This window comes from Gasterosteus aculeatus, chromosome 7 (genome assembly GCF_964276395.1).
Source record: "Gasterosteus aculeatus chromosome 7, fGasAcu3.hap1.1, whole genome shotgun sequence".
Taxonomy (NCBI): Eukaryota; Metazoa; Chordata; class Actinopteri; order Perciformes; family Gasterosteidae; genus Gasterosteus; species Gasterosteus aculeatus.
The window spans coordinates 8,789,559-8,803,795 of record NC_135694.1 but is presented as its reverse complement, the minus strand read 5'-3'; the positions used below and the strand labels follow the sequence as shown (position 1 = coordinate 8,803,795).

General features: G+C 43.5%; 3 protein-coding genes across 4 annotated transcripts; 2 read left to right on the top strand and 1 right to left on the bottom strand.

Moving 5' to 3' along the window:
- Positions 1-2,323: 2,323 nt before the first annotated feature.
- LOC120821351 (putative oxidoreductase YtbE) lies at positions 2,324-4,983 on the top strand. The gene is made up of 6 exons (XM_040179780.2): positions 2,324-2,548; positions 2,795-3,083; positions 3,376-3,521; positions 3,774-3,913; positions 4,048-4,206; positions 4,291-4,983. Exons 2-6 carry the CDS (start codon positions 2,845-2,847, stop codon positions 4,468-4,470), a joined length of 864 nt encoding a protein of 287 aa, XP_040035714.2. The 5' UTR covers positions 2,324-2,548; positions 2,795-2,844; the 3' UTR covers positions 4,471-4,983.
- Positions 4,984-5,284: 301 nt separating this feature from the next.
- LOC120821349 (glyoxal reductase) lies at positions 5,285-9,713 on the top strand. Its single transcript, XM_040179779.2, has 6 exons — positions 5,285-5,455; positions 6,419-6,697; positions 6,815-6,960; positions 7,152-7,291; positions 7,373-7,531; positions 7,599-9,713. The coding sequence occupies exons 2-6, from the start codon at positions 6,447-6,449 to the stop codon at positions 7,776-7,778; spliced, it is 876 nt and encodes a 291-aa protein (XP_040035713.2). The 5' UTR covers positions 5,285-5,455; positions 6,419-6,446; the 3' UTR covers positions 7,779-9,713.
- badb (BCL2 associated agonist of cell death b) lies at positions 8,722-13,998 on the bottom strand. Of its 2 annotated transcripts, none has more exons than XM_040179794.2 (4): positions 13,886-13,998; positions 12,095-12,247; positions 11,318-11,529; positions 8,722-11,218 (listed from the first exon to the last, which is right to left on the bottom strand). In XM_040179794.2, exons 2-4 carry the CDS (start codon positions 12,237-12,239, stop codon positions 11,081-11,083), a joined length of 495 nt encoding a protein of 164 aa, XP_040035728.2. In that variant the 5' UTR covers positions 12,240-12,247; positions 13,886-13,998; the 3' UTR covers positions 8,722-11,080. The 2 variants fall into 2 exon arrangements, with proteins under 2 accessions (XP_040035728.2, XP_040035726.2); XM_040179792.2 differs by lacking the exon at positions 13,886-13,998 and adding an exon at positions 12,960-13,148.
- Positions 13,999-14,237: the final 239 nt, after the last annotated feature.

Genomic DNA, 14,237 nt, shown 5'->3' with positions numbered 1-14,237 from the left:
ATGACAGACATTTGAACCGGAGGTATCCAAGATACTACAGAATGGATTACCGCCGGTAATTAGCAATGGATATCAGGCGATATTTGTAGAGACCATCGAGTGCTCCCACTCCCACAGATGCCTGCAAAAGGCCTCAAGTACAAAGTAAGACTAAAGAAGATCAATTCACGTTTTTAAACGTTGTTTTGGTTCGCACAACATCGCATTGAGACAGGGACAAACGCTATCAATAACGTGCTTTCAAATACGATGATGCAGGTACACAGCCAGCCTTCCCGGTCCCATCTAAATAGGCCTAATAAAATGAGTAATTATCCTCACTCATATTGCTGCAGATTAGGCTAATTCATTGAAAAATTGTCAACAGATTATGTGCAAACCAGTTAGACATAGCTATGGGGAAATGATAAGTGAAATGTTTTAGTTTAGCTATAGAATCTTCAAATTTCGCGGTCAAAGTCAAATATATATATAATATAATATATGTCATCATGTCCTGCTCTCGCATTGAAAACGTGAGCGGGGAGCAAAGCTGTTGCTTCACTGAATAGGCCTATATGCTTAATCAATTATTTGAAGTCATGAAAGTTGTAGAGTAGCCTGTAAGTGAAATACCCTGTAAACATAGATTATTTGAAAACAAGTCAGTTCTCACTGTGAAAAAAACATGCTGTATAGGCTATTTATGATGACATAGGTAGTACATGAGTGTTCCTTTAACTTATGTTGTCAGTGTAATTGACAGGCTGCTTAACTGGTGTTCTCAGCCCCACAACTCTTAAATTCAACATATTTTTTCAGGCAGTGATAGGACAGGCAATGATGCAGAGAGCACAGGGAGAGGAGAAACACCAGGTCGAAAAGAGAGAGGAGAACAGCTGATGAGAGAACAAAATCATGACAGTGGAGAACCAAAGAGTGGAGAAGAGGAAAGGGGAGGAAATGAAAGAAGACCAACAGAGAATGAAGAAACAGAGAAAGGGGAGACAGAGAAAGATGAAATAGAGGGAGGAGATGAAGAAACAGGTAGTAAGAGAAGAAACAGGGGCAGGAGAGATGGAGAGTTGAGAATCTGAATTAGAATCTGAAGTAGAGGGAGATACAGAGGAAGAAGAATCTGAGACTGAAGACACAGTGAGAGGAGAAATAGAGAGCAGATGCCACCCACATATCTGGACAGAAAACATAATGCAATATAGCCAGGACAGCCTTACAGAGTTGCGACGCTTCGCATCGCGTTGCATCGCATCGCGTTGCATCGCATCGAGGTCTGTATGATCACAAAATTCTGAGTTTACCCACCTCTAATTTTACCACTACAGCACTGGAGACGTCCCAAGGAAATAATGACAAACTTTATTGTGTAGCACCTTTCGTACAAGAGATGTGGGACAAAGTGCTTTGCAGTAAAGGGAGATGGACATAGATCAACATAGAAAACTGTGCAAATAACATTGAAAATAAAGCACACTGTCCTGCCCTAATGCCTCTACCAGGGCTCCCACGCATTATCCCTAGTGATTTTTTTGAAAACTATTCACAATCTTTCCACTTATTTCCAAGGCTTAATCTGCAATAGGTCATAGGCCAAGTTTCATAGAAAGCGCAGTAGGTGGATGGATGTTTTGGGGGTTCAGCAGACTCTGTGTACTGAGATATGTAAAGGTTTGAGTAGATTTCTTTAGACAACATTTACCAGTAACTTAGTTTTTATCCCTATGCCATGAAACCTTGATCCTTTTCAGACAGTAGATGCGTTGCTTACTGAACTCTCTTTTCCATCTCCATTTGTTTCCTGTCAAAGCTGTCAGTGTACCATCTTATTAGGATGGATCCCTTATTTAAAGAAATACTATGACTATCAATTTTCGGTTTCCTCTTGAATTGTCCATTCATTTCTACCAATTTGCAATACTTACTGATCATTTCCAAATAATTAAACAAGAGACTCATTTTAAAAATGATTTATTCAAGACAGTATATACCAGAGGTTTCAAGGCTGTCGATACAATTTAGAAAAGGTCATTGAAAAATGTGAAGGAATCGCCAAAAAGCAAAAAAGTTTACCTAGTTAACTAACACTCAAAAATGTTCTGCCGAACTCTTAAAATTACCGTAATATCAAGGTTCAATGGCGAGCCGGGATTTGGTGGGTATCCAGCGAGCTAATTTACGAGCCTACAACGGGACATTAATGGTTAACTCCGAGACCGTCAATCAAACTCACGCCTCGCCCTGTGATTGGCTAGATACAGGCCGCTTCCCGCCTTTCAGTTGCTTCTCCTTCAATGATTAGCTGGATCTTCTTCCAATCAACGGCGTCAGAGCAGGTGTCGCTATGGTGACGGAGAAACCCGCTCAAAATATCACATGACTGTCAGCTGACCAGCTGTTGCCGGAAATAGGAGTAGTAAATATTCAGCGAGAGAGCGAGGTTAGATGTTTTTTACCTTTTCAAACTCGAGACTTTCTTGATTAATTCTTTGTGAATACGCAACACGTCGTCACTTGTTTTTGTATTGCTCCCTCAGCCAAGAAGGCCCAAAAGGTGAGATAAAAATATGATTATTCATTTCATTCCATTATATTTCATTAAGGAGTTCCTACTCCCCAACATGGCATTTTAAGTTGGATCAAATGTGACATCACACAACGTGTGCAGCCTACTCGCTGTCACACACTTTGTGAGGTCTCTATGTCTTCATTGTGTTCTAACATTTACTGACACCAGAATGAATTTGCCACATCATGATGCTATGCCCTTCTAACGAAAATAATCTCATTTATTTCTCAGTTCACTTTCTCTCAGTCTTTAGGAGTGTTGAGCGGTGCTTCTCAGATCAGATGTCCTCTACACACCCTGTCCTCCTAAACACAGGGGTTCAGATGCCCATCCTGGGTTTAGGGACCTACAAGTTGGTGGGTTGTGAAGAGGTGTACCAGGCTGTGGACGCAGCGCTGGTTGCTGGTTATCGGTCCTTTGACACCGCAGCCGTCTACCGGAATGAAGCTGACCTGAGCCGAGCCTTGAAGGAGCTCTTGCCCAAATATGGCTTAACCAGAGAGGATGTGTTCATAACCAGGTGGTGTATAGGGGTTGTGACAAGGGCTAAACTGAAAAAGGCATGCCTCTGGCTTCGGTATCACACACATGTTCATTACTATGATTAGTATATTTATTGTCACGCAACAATCACCCAGCCCAAGTCCTTGTATGTGTAACACACTTGTTAATAGATCGCTTTCTTTCCTGTACACAGATCAGATTATTTCCTACTCAGTGACCATACAGAGGCAGTGAAGCTCAGTCAAGTTTGTGCCTAAAAAGGTGAGGTCCAAAATTCTGAACAGCCCGCTCTCTTTTTGCCTCCACAGTAAGCTGGGCCCAAAGGATCAGGGCAAGAAAGCCATGGAAGGAGCCCTGTGCAGCCTGTCTCAGCTGGATTTGGGTTACATTGACCTCTACCTGATCCACTGGCCTGGCACGCAGGGTCTGGATGTGGCTGACAAACGCAACCCAGGTAAACAGGCAATGTCTTCCTTTAGGTAGCAAAATGTCACTGGAACATTTTTTTATATACAATTATGTAAACAAATAATGTTAAATTATTTAGAGCATCTATTTGCTTTGGCCAAGAGTATCACAAATGTTTTATGAAGACATGCTCCACTTAAATACACAATTTGAGCTGTCTTCTCACCTTCCCCCTTCTGCAACTTGGTTGTACTTGAGTAACGCTGATGATGAGCTCCTGTTTAACATCTGATTCCAGGGAACCGAGCTCAGAGTTGGGCCACGCTGGAGGAGCTGCATGCTCAGGGGAAGCTGAAGGCCATTGGAGTGTCAAACTACACACCAGCACACATGAGAGAACTGATGCAGAGCTGCAAAGTCCCTCCTGCAGTGCTGCAGGTAGACTACGTTGGAGGGAAAGGAGAATGGTTAATATCATAATACATCATTGAAAACACAAGCTAAATAAAATGTTTTAGGACCTTTGTTTTTGAAAGAGCCAATGCAGACGGTGTTTTGTGTTGTTTCCTCAGGTAGAGTTTCACCCCAAGCTACTCCAGACAGAGCTGAGGAAAGTGTGCGAGGAGTATGGAGTGTGTTTCCAGGCGTACTCCTCCTTAGGAAAAGGAGAGCTGGTAACTGACCCCGTGGTCTTAGAGATCGCAAAGAACTGTGAACGCACCCCTGGACAGGTAAACCCCCAACACATGAGCCAGCCTACAATGACCTTATTTGTGTTCAAAGCACCTTAACAACAGTCTTTTGTTCCCCTTCAGGTCCTCTTGCGCTGGGCTGTGCAGCAGGACGTCCCAGTGCTTCCAAAGTCGTCAAATCCAGAGCGAATAAAGGACAACGGCAGGATTTTTGACTTCACGCTGAGTGACACGGACATGGTCAAGCTGTCAGCTTTGGACTGTGGGCAAAAGTATTGCTGGGATTCATCACAAGTTGCTTGATAGACGTTAATTTGAACACATGTTGCCTTCCAGGATGCTTCTTAAATGGTGCGGTTCTTAAGCTCCGCTGCCAGTAATGCAGTGGTGGGGAATCATCAGCAGAATGATTGGGAAACTAGAGTTGTACCGGTACTCAGTTCCTTAAATACAGTGGGAGAATGCATTGATTTAGATAGATTTAGATTGATGTATAACACATATACAATATCAAGTATTATTTTAAAAAACATTAACAAGTAGATTTTCCTGTTTGTTGTGACCCATTTGCCATAAAACCCCGACCCTTTCCAGACAGTAGATTTATACTAACCTAAGTATTTATTGTGCCAGCATTTCAAGACTACTTCCAGACTACGCTGTTCTTTACTCTTAAGAACAATAATGTGCCTTTCGTGTTTCAGTTGTTCCCATTTGAGTTGTCACTGTATTACAACGTGTTGGAGATTATAAAATAAAGTGTCCTTTTTACCGGAGGGTTAAAAAAGAATCACACAATTAAAAGACTTTAAAATCCCTCTCATCAATTATTGAGGATGTCATGGTAGATGTTTTACAGCTGTAGAGAAAATATATCTTAACCTTACCTAAGAGCTTTGCTGGATGGAGTTCATTGAAAGGGGGGGAAAGGCCTGCAGAAACATGGCTTACTTAAGGTTTGGGCAACAGAATCTCAAAATAGATTAATTTATATACCTATTATATTGACTTATTCAGGACAAATTCCCGACCTCATAACAGTTGAGAAAATTAGCATTTACATGTTTAAAATTGTCGGAAATAACCCTCTGTCTCCGACTCGCAGCTGTTGCTGTCACATGACACTAAGTTTACCACGTGTTACCGGAAAGGGGACGTCTAGTCGTAAACACCCCCCGTTTATCTTGTAGTCTTAGGAGCACGGTCACATTTTCATTCATTCACAGTGTATTCTCACTCAGTTTACGCGCCTCTTCATCAAAGCACTTGAGCCGAAAGTGCACACAAGGTGAGATGCAAATACAAAATAACATTCTAGCAACGTTGACATCAGAATGCTAACACAATAGCTTTGCAAGGTTCAATTCGGCTTGAGCAGCACTGTTGGTTAAATGTAACGGTGGCCTCCTGGTCGTTTTAGAAATGAATTTAAGAATGTACCTTTCACTTTTAAAGGACGCTTTGGGTCTGGCCCCGAAATAAAGGAATCAGCGGTGTTACGGTTTAAAAGGCGACCCTGTTAATTTGCGACCTTGAGCCGAAGGCGTCTGTTGTCTTAGTTACGGCAGCTGTTGAAAACAGAAAGAGAATACGTGGCTGTCCTCGTGAATGCCTTTATTGTTGAAGGTGTTCAATATCATTTCTAATGGGCTAAGAAATATAAGGTTCATACGTTGCAGAGTAGCTTGATTTTTACGACCGTAACATAGAGCGACTGCTGCGAATATTCGACCGTCGTAACGTTACCACGCAATTATGTTCGATTCCAACATATTACATTTCTTCACACAAACGTACATGCAAATATGTATGTATCTATTTGTGTGTGTGTGTGTGTGTGTGTGTGTGTAATATATATTTTACTGTGATAAAGAATTCTTCTATGTGACACATGTTTGCACAAAACCTTTGCTGAAAGTCCCCAGTTAACACGGTTACCTGTTAAAGTGTAACACCTGGCCTCAGACCCTGTGGTGAGGCTCCTTGTCGCCGTTCCAAAGTCTAGACTCAATATAAAAGCGGACCGTGCCTTTGCTATCTGGACCCCTGTTTTTTTTTTTAACAAAATAATGTCTGAGGAGATAAGGCTCCCAGAAGCAGTGGCCACCTTTTATATCACTTCTTAGGACCCATTTAAAGTTGTTGCTTTTGCTTTGCATTTTTAATCAATGAATATTATTAAATTGTATTTCTTTCTTAGTTTATTTGTATCGTATTAATGTGCTTTATTCTTCCCTCCACTCTTCTGCAGTGTCCGCTGGGCCAAACAACGAATTCAGATGTCTTCCCTCGCCTCCAGCATCCCATCCGTCCTCCTGAACACGGGGGTTCGTATGCCCATCCTGGGTTTAGGGACCTACAAGTCGGTGGTTCCTGAAGACGTGCACAGGGCCGTGGACGCGGCGCTGCTCGCTGGTTATCGGGCCTTTGACAGTGCCGCCATATACCAGAATGAAGCCGCCTTTGGCCGAGCCTTGAGGGAGCTCCTGCCCAAACATGGCTTAACCAGAGAGGATGTATTCATAACCAGGTGATGTGCATATGCTCGTAGTCCTTCCTAAAGAGCATTTCAGCAGCAAAATGAAGAACTCGTATGGAGGAACTAAAGCTCTGGTAAAGTAATAAAAAGGCCTCTATTTCCGTGCAGTAAGCTGGACTCCAAGGATCAGGGTGAGAAAGCCATGGAAGGAGCCATGTGCAGCCTGTCTCAGCTGGACCTGGGTTACATTGACCTCTACCTGATCCACTGGCCTGGCACAGATGGCCTGGATGTGTCTGACCAACGCAACTCAGGTAAAATGTTGTGAATTACTGGAAACATAAAAATGGTGCATATTCATATTTGGAGCAACATTTTTCAAACAAATGTTTGATAAATAATTTTACTTCGAGATTAGATGCTGTCTTCTCACCTTCCTCCTTCTGCAACTTGGTTGTACTTGAGTAATGCTGATGATGAGCTCCTAATTAATATTTGATTCCAGACAACCGAGCTCAGAGTTGGGCCACGCTGGAGGAGCTGCATGCTCAGGGGAAGCTGAAGGCCATTGGAGTGTCAAACTACACACCAGCACACATGAGAGAACTGATGCAGAGCTGCAAAGTCCCTCCTGCAGTGCTGCAGGTAGAATACGTTGGAGGGAAAGGAGAAGGGTTAATATCATTATGTACATCTGTTATATATTTGTTATATATATTTCCCCAGGTAGAATTCCACCCCAAGTATATCCAGACTGAGCTGAGGAAAGTGTGCAAGGAGTATGGAGTGTGTTTCCAGGCGTACTCCTCCTTGGGGAAAGGAAATCTGATCACTGACCCCGTGGTCTTGGAGGTGGCAAAGAACTGTGAACGCACCCCTGGACAGGTAAACACAAACATCTGGATTTGTTTTGGGCCAGCCTATGACGATTTCCTTCTTGGTTCCCCGTCAGGTCCTCTTGCGCTGGGCTGTGCAGCAGGGCGTCCCAGTGATCCCAAAGTCGTCAAATCCAGAGCGAATAAAGGACAACGGCAGGATTTTTGACTTCACGCTGAGCGACGCGGACATGGACAAACTGTCAGCTTTGGACTGTGGGCGCAAATACTGTCGGGATGCAGCACTGGTGGTTTAAGAGACGTCCCAAGAAAATAATAATGACAAACTTTATTGTGTAGCACCTTTCGTACAAGAGATGTGGGACAAAGTGCTTTGCAGTAAAGGGAGATGGACATAGATCAACATAGAAAACTGTGTAAATAACATTGAAGATAAAGCACACTGTCCTGCCATAATGCCTCTACCAGGGCTCCCACGCATTATTCCTAGGGATTTTTTAGAAAACTATCCACAATCTTTCCACTTATTTCCAAGGCTTAATCTGCAATAGGTCATAGGCCAAGTTTCATAGAAAGCGCAGTAGGTGGATGGATGTTTTGGGGGTTCAGCAGACTCTGTGTACTGAGAGATTTAAAGGTTTGGTGGTTTAAGAGACCCAAGGAAATAATAATGACAAACTTTATTGTGTAGCACCTTTCGTACAAGAAATATGGGACAAAGTGCTTTGCAGTAAAGGATGATGGACATAGATCAACATAAAAAACTGTGCAAATGACATTAACTCATATTCACATGTGGGACCTGTGGTTTTTTGCAAACTTTTCACAATATTTCCCCTTATTTCTAAGGCGTAATCTGCAACAGGTGAGTTTATACAGGGATCATAGGCCAAGTTTCATAGAAAGCGCAGTAGGTGGATGGATGTTTTGGGGGTTCAGCAGACTCTGTGTACTGAGAGATGTAAAGGTTTGAGTAGATTTCTTTAGACAACATTTACCAGTAACTTTTTATCCCTATGCCATGAAACCTTGATCCTTTTCAGACAGAAGATGCGTTGCTTACTGAACTCACCCCTTTCTCCCATTTGTTTCCGGTCAAAGCTGTCAGTGTGCCATCTTTTTAGGATGGATCCCTTGTTTAAAGAAATACTATAACTATCAATTTTAGGTTTCCTCTTGAATTGTCTATTAATTTCTACCAATTTTCACTACTTACAAATAATTACACAAGAGACTCACTTTAAAATCACTCTTAAAATGATTTATTCAGAACAGTATATACCAGAAGTTTCAAAGCTGTAGATAAAATTTACAAAAGGTCATTAAAAAAAATGTGAAGAAATCCCCCCAAAAAGTAAGAAACATTGTAATGCAAATTTCTCCTCACACATCTGTAGATTCAAGTAATACCAAGGATGGTTGCAAGACTCCAGGTGCTCGGGCAAGTTTTCCCCGCGGGGTGTGTTCACCGCCATGTTTTCAATGCCCAAATTACAACATGACTTCTTCTGAAACTCTGCCTTCCCAGCACTCACTATCATAATATGTTTCTCACAGTTGTGACAGCAAACACACATTACTGTGCCCTCTTTTTTTTTTTTTTTGTCGAGCGCAATATTTGACAGCGAGCTGTAAAAGTTTAAGGCGGTAATTTGGGAAACGGACAAGGCCGGTTATGCGGCTTCACATCACAAGTTACAGCATGTTCAAGGCAGTTCAACACAATATTAAACTCTTATTCGTATTCGACACCGCGCACGTGCTCTCGCCCAGCGGATTAAACTGCACTGCTTGTGTCACAGCGCAGACACAGATCTTAGTAACAGCGCAGTCTAAATTGACCAGATACTCATAAAAATGTCGTTAGACTCGGGTGAAAGAAGGGAGTTGACATTTGGATTGTCTGGAATTCTGATAAAAATGAAAAATGTTGCTTTTCAAAGCGAAGGAAAGTCTTTCAAAAAAAAAGGTGGGGAAAGGTTCTTAAGACAAATCAAATGCAGCGCCCTTAACCTGCCCACCCGAGCACTACACAACTCAAGTGAGTAAGACACCTATTACCATGTTCAATAATCACACATCGAGAAACAAGTCACAAATAGCCTCATCGTATTTACCAAGCCGGTTGGAGGTGCTGATCGCTGTTTATAATCATTAATAGGAATAACAACACCGACAAATGTCATATTGTTTGTAGTATGTGCTGTGTAGTCCTTAAAAGCCTGAATATAATACATTAAAATCAAATGTTACCTGAGATCGGCACTCCGCTTAGATGGTGATCCTCACTTTGTTCTCATCCCAGTGCAGATCAGATGCAGCAACTTGTATTCAATCATTTCATAAACCAGACCGGCAACTGATTCATCAAGTTGACACCCCCCCCCCCCCCCCCCCCCCGCCTGCGCTTAAATGTGGCGTCCACTCTCTAAATCCCTCCTCTATATGCACTGGGTACTGAATAAATTGGACCAAAGGCCGGCGTGTTGGCTAGTGGTCAAGCAGTTAACTCTTCCCCACCCACAAGGTAAAATACGCACATAACATTGATCATCACAGCCATGGATTGTACACTGCCTATTGCTAGGTTCACCAAACTTATTAAACGTCCCACGTCTGTTTTTTAGGCTCATCCGAGGCCTTACAAAGATAGATTCATATTGGTTTGTGCTTTTATATTTATGCTTAATGTCATTTTATCTAGATATAATCTAGCCCTGAAGTTATACAAAAGATAGTATTTCTGCATCAACGGAGATTGTCCTCGTACGAGATTGTTCTTCTATAAATTTGAGATATAAAGCAGTTAATGATAGTCAAGTACAGTTTGCGTAAATGGTACTGGCTTGCAGGTAGTAGAACAGGAAGCGGGATAATGGCCCCCAAAGTTGTATACTTTAAAAAATCCTTCCCTTTTATACTCTTCCCTCTGTCGTCTGCAGGGGAAGTGGCCTCAGTTGTATTTAAGCACTAACAAAGGGAGCGAAGCCTAACAAGCATCGCTATCACTCTGTCATTGCTGGTTTCCTCGAGACAACAGGGAAGGAAATTCCAACAGCATCCTGGGGGGGGGGGGGTGGGGCTCTAAAAGTAGGGGGTTCTGATTTCAGTGCATGTATCCCCCCCATCTACAGTATATTGCATAGTGCTGATGGGAGAGATAACTGAAGTGGTGAGTGCTCAAATCCACTTATGTCTTTCTCCGTGTTCAAGAGATCATCTCTGGTCTCTCAACGCATCCATCCTACGGGGTGTCAGATTGCCGCTGACCGTTAACATTTCGCAGTGCACGTCACATCACAACCAACACAAATACAAAAAAAAAGAAAGAAAAAAAAGTCTATTTCGATGCCGGTACCAATGCCGTAATAAAGTGACATGACCAGGACGGGACACTTAGCCATGCCTCTGTGTTTGGGGATTTTCCTCCTTCTAACCAACCTTTCATCCATCGTCTCCCAGAGCAGGTCTTTTTGTTCTCATCATCACAATTGTTCTCTTGCCCCCCACATCCCACCCCTCCCCTCTGCTGCTTTCCTCTCCCTGCCATCGATTCCTCGAACCCACCCGTCGCCACTCTCAATTCCTCCCCCGGTGCCTATTCAGTGCGGTGAGTGTGGCTTTCATGGTGGTTGTTCTCTCCCTCTATCTCCTGGTGACTAAAGAGGGAACTCCACCAGCTCTTGGAGTGCTGCATCTGTTTGGTCGTCCCGGCGCTCTTTACCCTCCTCATTTCCTGCGTCAAACAGAGACACGGATTTTAAGTCATAAACAAACTAATTGGCTTCAGGAAGAACCCCCCCCCCCCTTCGTCCCCTGACGCCGTCGTTCTCACCCCTTTGTCCAGCAGGCTGTCGAACTCGTCGCTCATCCTTCGGAGCTGCCGTCCGTATTTCTTGGCTGCCCACAGAGCCGGGGGAGCCGACTTGGAACGTACCCGGAACGGAGCCCCCTCAGTGGGCGTCCCGGTCTCGTCTAGCCACAGCTCCTCTTCTCTGGAGGCAGTGGAAGCTTGGGACTCGGAGTTCCCCCTGTTTCGACCGGGCACTACGGGAGGCAAAGGTGAGGAGGGGTTTGTATTGACCCACAGGAGTGAGACCAGATCCACACACATGGTAGCGCTAAGAAAATATAATAGGAGTGAAGTATTAATCCCTAGTTACAATTTTTCTTACGTGACAACTAGCGATGCATCTGAAACCGTAAAACCAATTTGAGAAATAGCAGATTTAATCTCTTCCAAATCAGGCCTGGGAGACAAGCCAATAAATGGCAGAAGAAAGCAGGACACACACTAAATTTGGACATTAGGAAGAATGTTTTATTGCAATGATATCAAATGTGTCCCCCCCCCCCCTTCTTTGTGTGAGCAGCAGCTGTACACAAAACTATATTGGAACAGAAAACTTTGTTGCCTTCTTTTCCTGCAATAAGTGGAAGTATAACTGATCAATGGAGCCGCCCCGGGTTTAGTTTTCAACTGTACATTACTGGCCTGGTTTTCAGCATATGCGTGTGACTTGCTCACATGTCGTAAAGCAACACGCTGTAACTTTGCACCTGTCACCCTTTTCATTTTCCCACTTTTCCACAATTCTTTAAGATTTCCTACCTGACAATCTGAGCTCAGGTAAGGTGAGGGTGTGACGTTGAAGACGCTGCTGCTCTTGCCCCGATGATAACTGGCCATCTTCTCTTTCCTCTACCCCATCCGAGGGCTCTGACTCGCTGTCGGAAATGGTGAAATGTGCAGCCATCGTGACATCTGGCGAAGGAAGATGCAGGAGGAATTAAAAACAGGGATAAGAGAGACACGTGCTGTACACGAGGGTACGACAACACATCAACTAATCTGTGTTATTTCTATTTATTTCGACCTCATGCTGAATGATTTATATACAAGAATACGTCAAACATTTTAATACAACCACAGCTAGATAAGAGTTGCCTTCGACTTCACCTGTTGGAAAGAACTGGAAACAGATCAGTGTGATTGCCCATTCAAACAAAACGACCAAAGCAACATCCGTCCTTATCTCTATTATTAAGACTGCAAAGAGCGAGGTGGACGACGTCCAACAGGACAACTGTAAATACCATTTTTTTCCCTGTCGGGCAGCACGTTGGCTAATTATCTAAGAGCCATAAAACGGCATCATCCATCGTGTGTTCGTCCCCGGTGTTTGCCGGTCCAAAGGTGTTCATTCACCGCGCGGATAACCGGCCGGCTCGTGACGACCACAAGAGAAGCATATTCGACCCCCTATTCCACTCGTTATTACACCTTTACTAAAAAAAAATTAAAAAAACAAGCCGTTTACGCCTCGTCCTCCGATCAACGCGGAGTCGCTTGTTTTGTTGTTGTTGACCGAAGAGGACAAAAGAAAACTTCCCACAGGGGCGGAAGCTGCCGCGGGCGCTACGATGGCTGCCGTTAACAGCAGCATACAATGAAAAGTACGAATGCGTGTCCTTACCGAAGTCTTTATAGCTTGAGCCCCGACGGTGCGCGTGTGTTTTTAGTCGGCCTCATGTGGCCGCAGCTGTTGTTTTTTGTTGTTGTCGGCGTCTTTTTTGGGGGGTGTAATGTGCGGTTTAGCTCTCGGCTCGCCCAATCGCCGCACGTTGAAGCGTCGCCGCTGCGCGCTGACGTCACTGTTGCAAGCGAGGACTGGGCAGGAGCTTTGTTTGTTTGTTCCGGTTTACCGTAGCGCGCAGTGTAGAGGCGCAGCAGGGTTTTATGTATATTTATTTATATATATATATATATATATTTTTTTTTTTGTTAAGGAACAAGTGTGAACATTTCTATCCACCCGTTTTCCTATCGGACGGTGTTAGGATTCTGCTCCTACAATTAAATCAAATCAGTAATACCTACGTTTTATAATATGCTGCTATAGTAGGTTAAATGAATTACTTAGGCTGATTACGTAACATAATGGCCGCTTTAAGAAATATGCTATGGTACTCTTAAGATTATTATTTCTGTTGTATTAATGTGTAAAGTACATTTTGATGTTGCAGTTGGAGCTAATATTACCTACTTAGTATACGCGTTTTGGTGGTTTAATAGATGATAATGAATCCTATGTTATAAAGGTTATAGAGGTGTATATTGTTCGTCTCTAAAGTTGTCTACCTCTAACTATCTAAAGTCAACATTGCCTCATAAATGCAGTTGATTAGAAGTTGAAATAAGCATGGAAAGAATCAAATGGAGTAATCGTACTGTAGTTGTGCTGTATTGTCTTACATAGTCTTCCTCAGCAGATTAGCACAAAAACGTGTTTGTGCCACGTTGCTTTCCCCTTCCTTGCTCTCTTTCTGACACGTGACATAAAAAATAGAAGAAGGAAGCCAAGGCAGGACCCATATTACACAACAGCTATGAGACACTTACTTTTGTCCTCTGATGAGGCTGATAAGGAGCAGGTAAGGCAAGAGCCAGTACGTGCACGTGTAAACGCACAGAACACACCCCAGTGAACGTGACGAAAACAACCGTCCTCTGAAGTCACTGTTATTTTACAGTTACTTTACAGTCACGGTAAAACACGTCAGGCATCCACGAAACTAAAGCAAAGAACTGGAGGGGAGGCGAGGACCGAACCGGATCACCTGGTTGTCGTTCCTTGGCAGAGCAGCAGGTGGCGCTGAAAGCCCGCAAACGTCTCTGCGCGCGCACGCCGCTTAATCTCCTGTGTCACACACACACACACACACACACACACACACACACACACACACACACA

What these genes read in the sequence shown, in the direction of transcription:
- LOC120821349 (XM_040179779.2), top strand. Translation starts at nt 6,447, where the DNA reads ATGTCTTCCCTCGCCTCCAGCATCCCATCCGTCCTCCTGAACACGGGG. An exon ending in GTCTGACCAACGCAACTCAG is followed by an intron (nt 6,961 to 7,151) that starts GTAAAATGTTGT and finishes ATTTGATTCCAG; the next exon opens with ACAACCGAGCTCAGAGTTGG. An exon ending in GTGAACGCACCCCTGGACAG is followed by an intron (nt 7,532 to 7,598) that starts GTAAACACAAAC and finishes GTTCCCCGTCAG; the next exon opens with GTCCTCTTGCGCTGGGCTGT.
- badb (XM_040179794.2), bottom strand. Translation starts at nt 12,239, where the DNA reads ATGGCTGCACATTTCACCATTTCCGACAGCGAGTCAGAGCCCTCGGAT. An exon ending in ACCTGAGCTCAGATTGTCAG is followed by an intron (nt 11,530 to 12,094) that starts GTAGGAAATCTT and finishes TGCCTCCCGTAG; the next exon opens with TGCCCGGTCGAAACAGGGGG. An exon ending in ACAGCCTGCTGGACAAAGGG is followed by an intron (nt 11,219 to 11,317) that starts GTGAGAACGACG and finishes TGTTTGACGCAG; the next exon opens with GAAATGAGGAGGGTAAAGAG.
- LOC120821351 (XM_040179780.2), top strand. Translation starts at nt 2,845, where the DNA reads ATGTCCTCTACACACCCTGTCCTCCTAAACACAGGGGTTCAGATGCCC. An exon ending in GAGGATGTGTTCATAACCAG is followed by an intron (nt 3,084 to 3,375) that starts GTGGTGTATAGG and finishes TTGCCTCCACAG; the next exon opens with TAAGCTGGGCCCAAAGGATC. An exon ending in GTGAACGCACCCCTGGACAG is followed by an intron (nt 4,207 to 4,290) that starts GTAAACCCCCAA and finishes GTTCCCCTTCAG; the next exon opens with GTCCTCTTGCGCTGGGCTGT.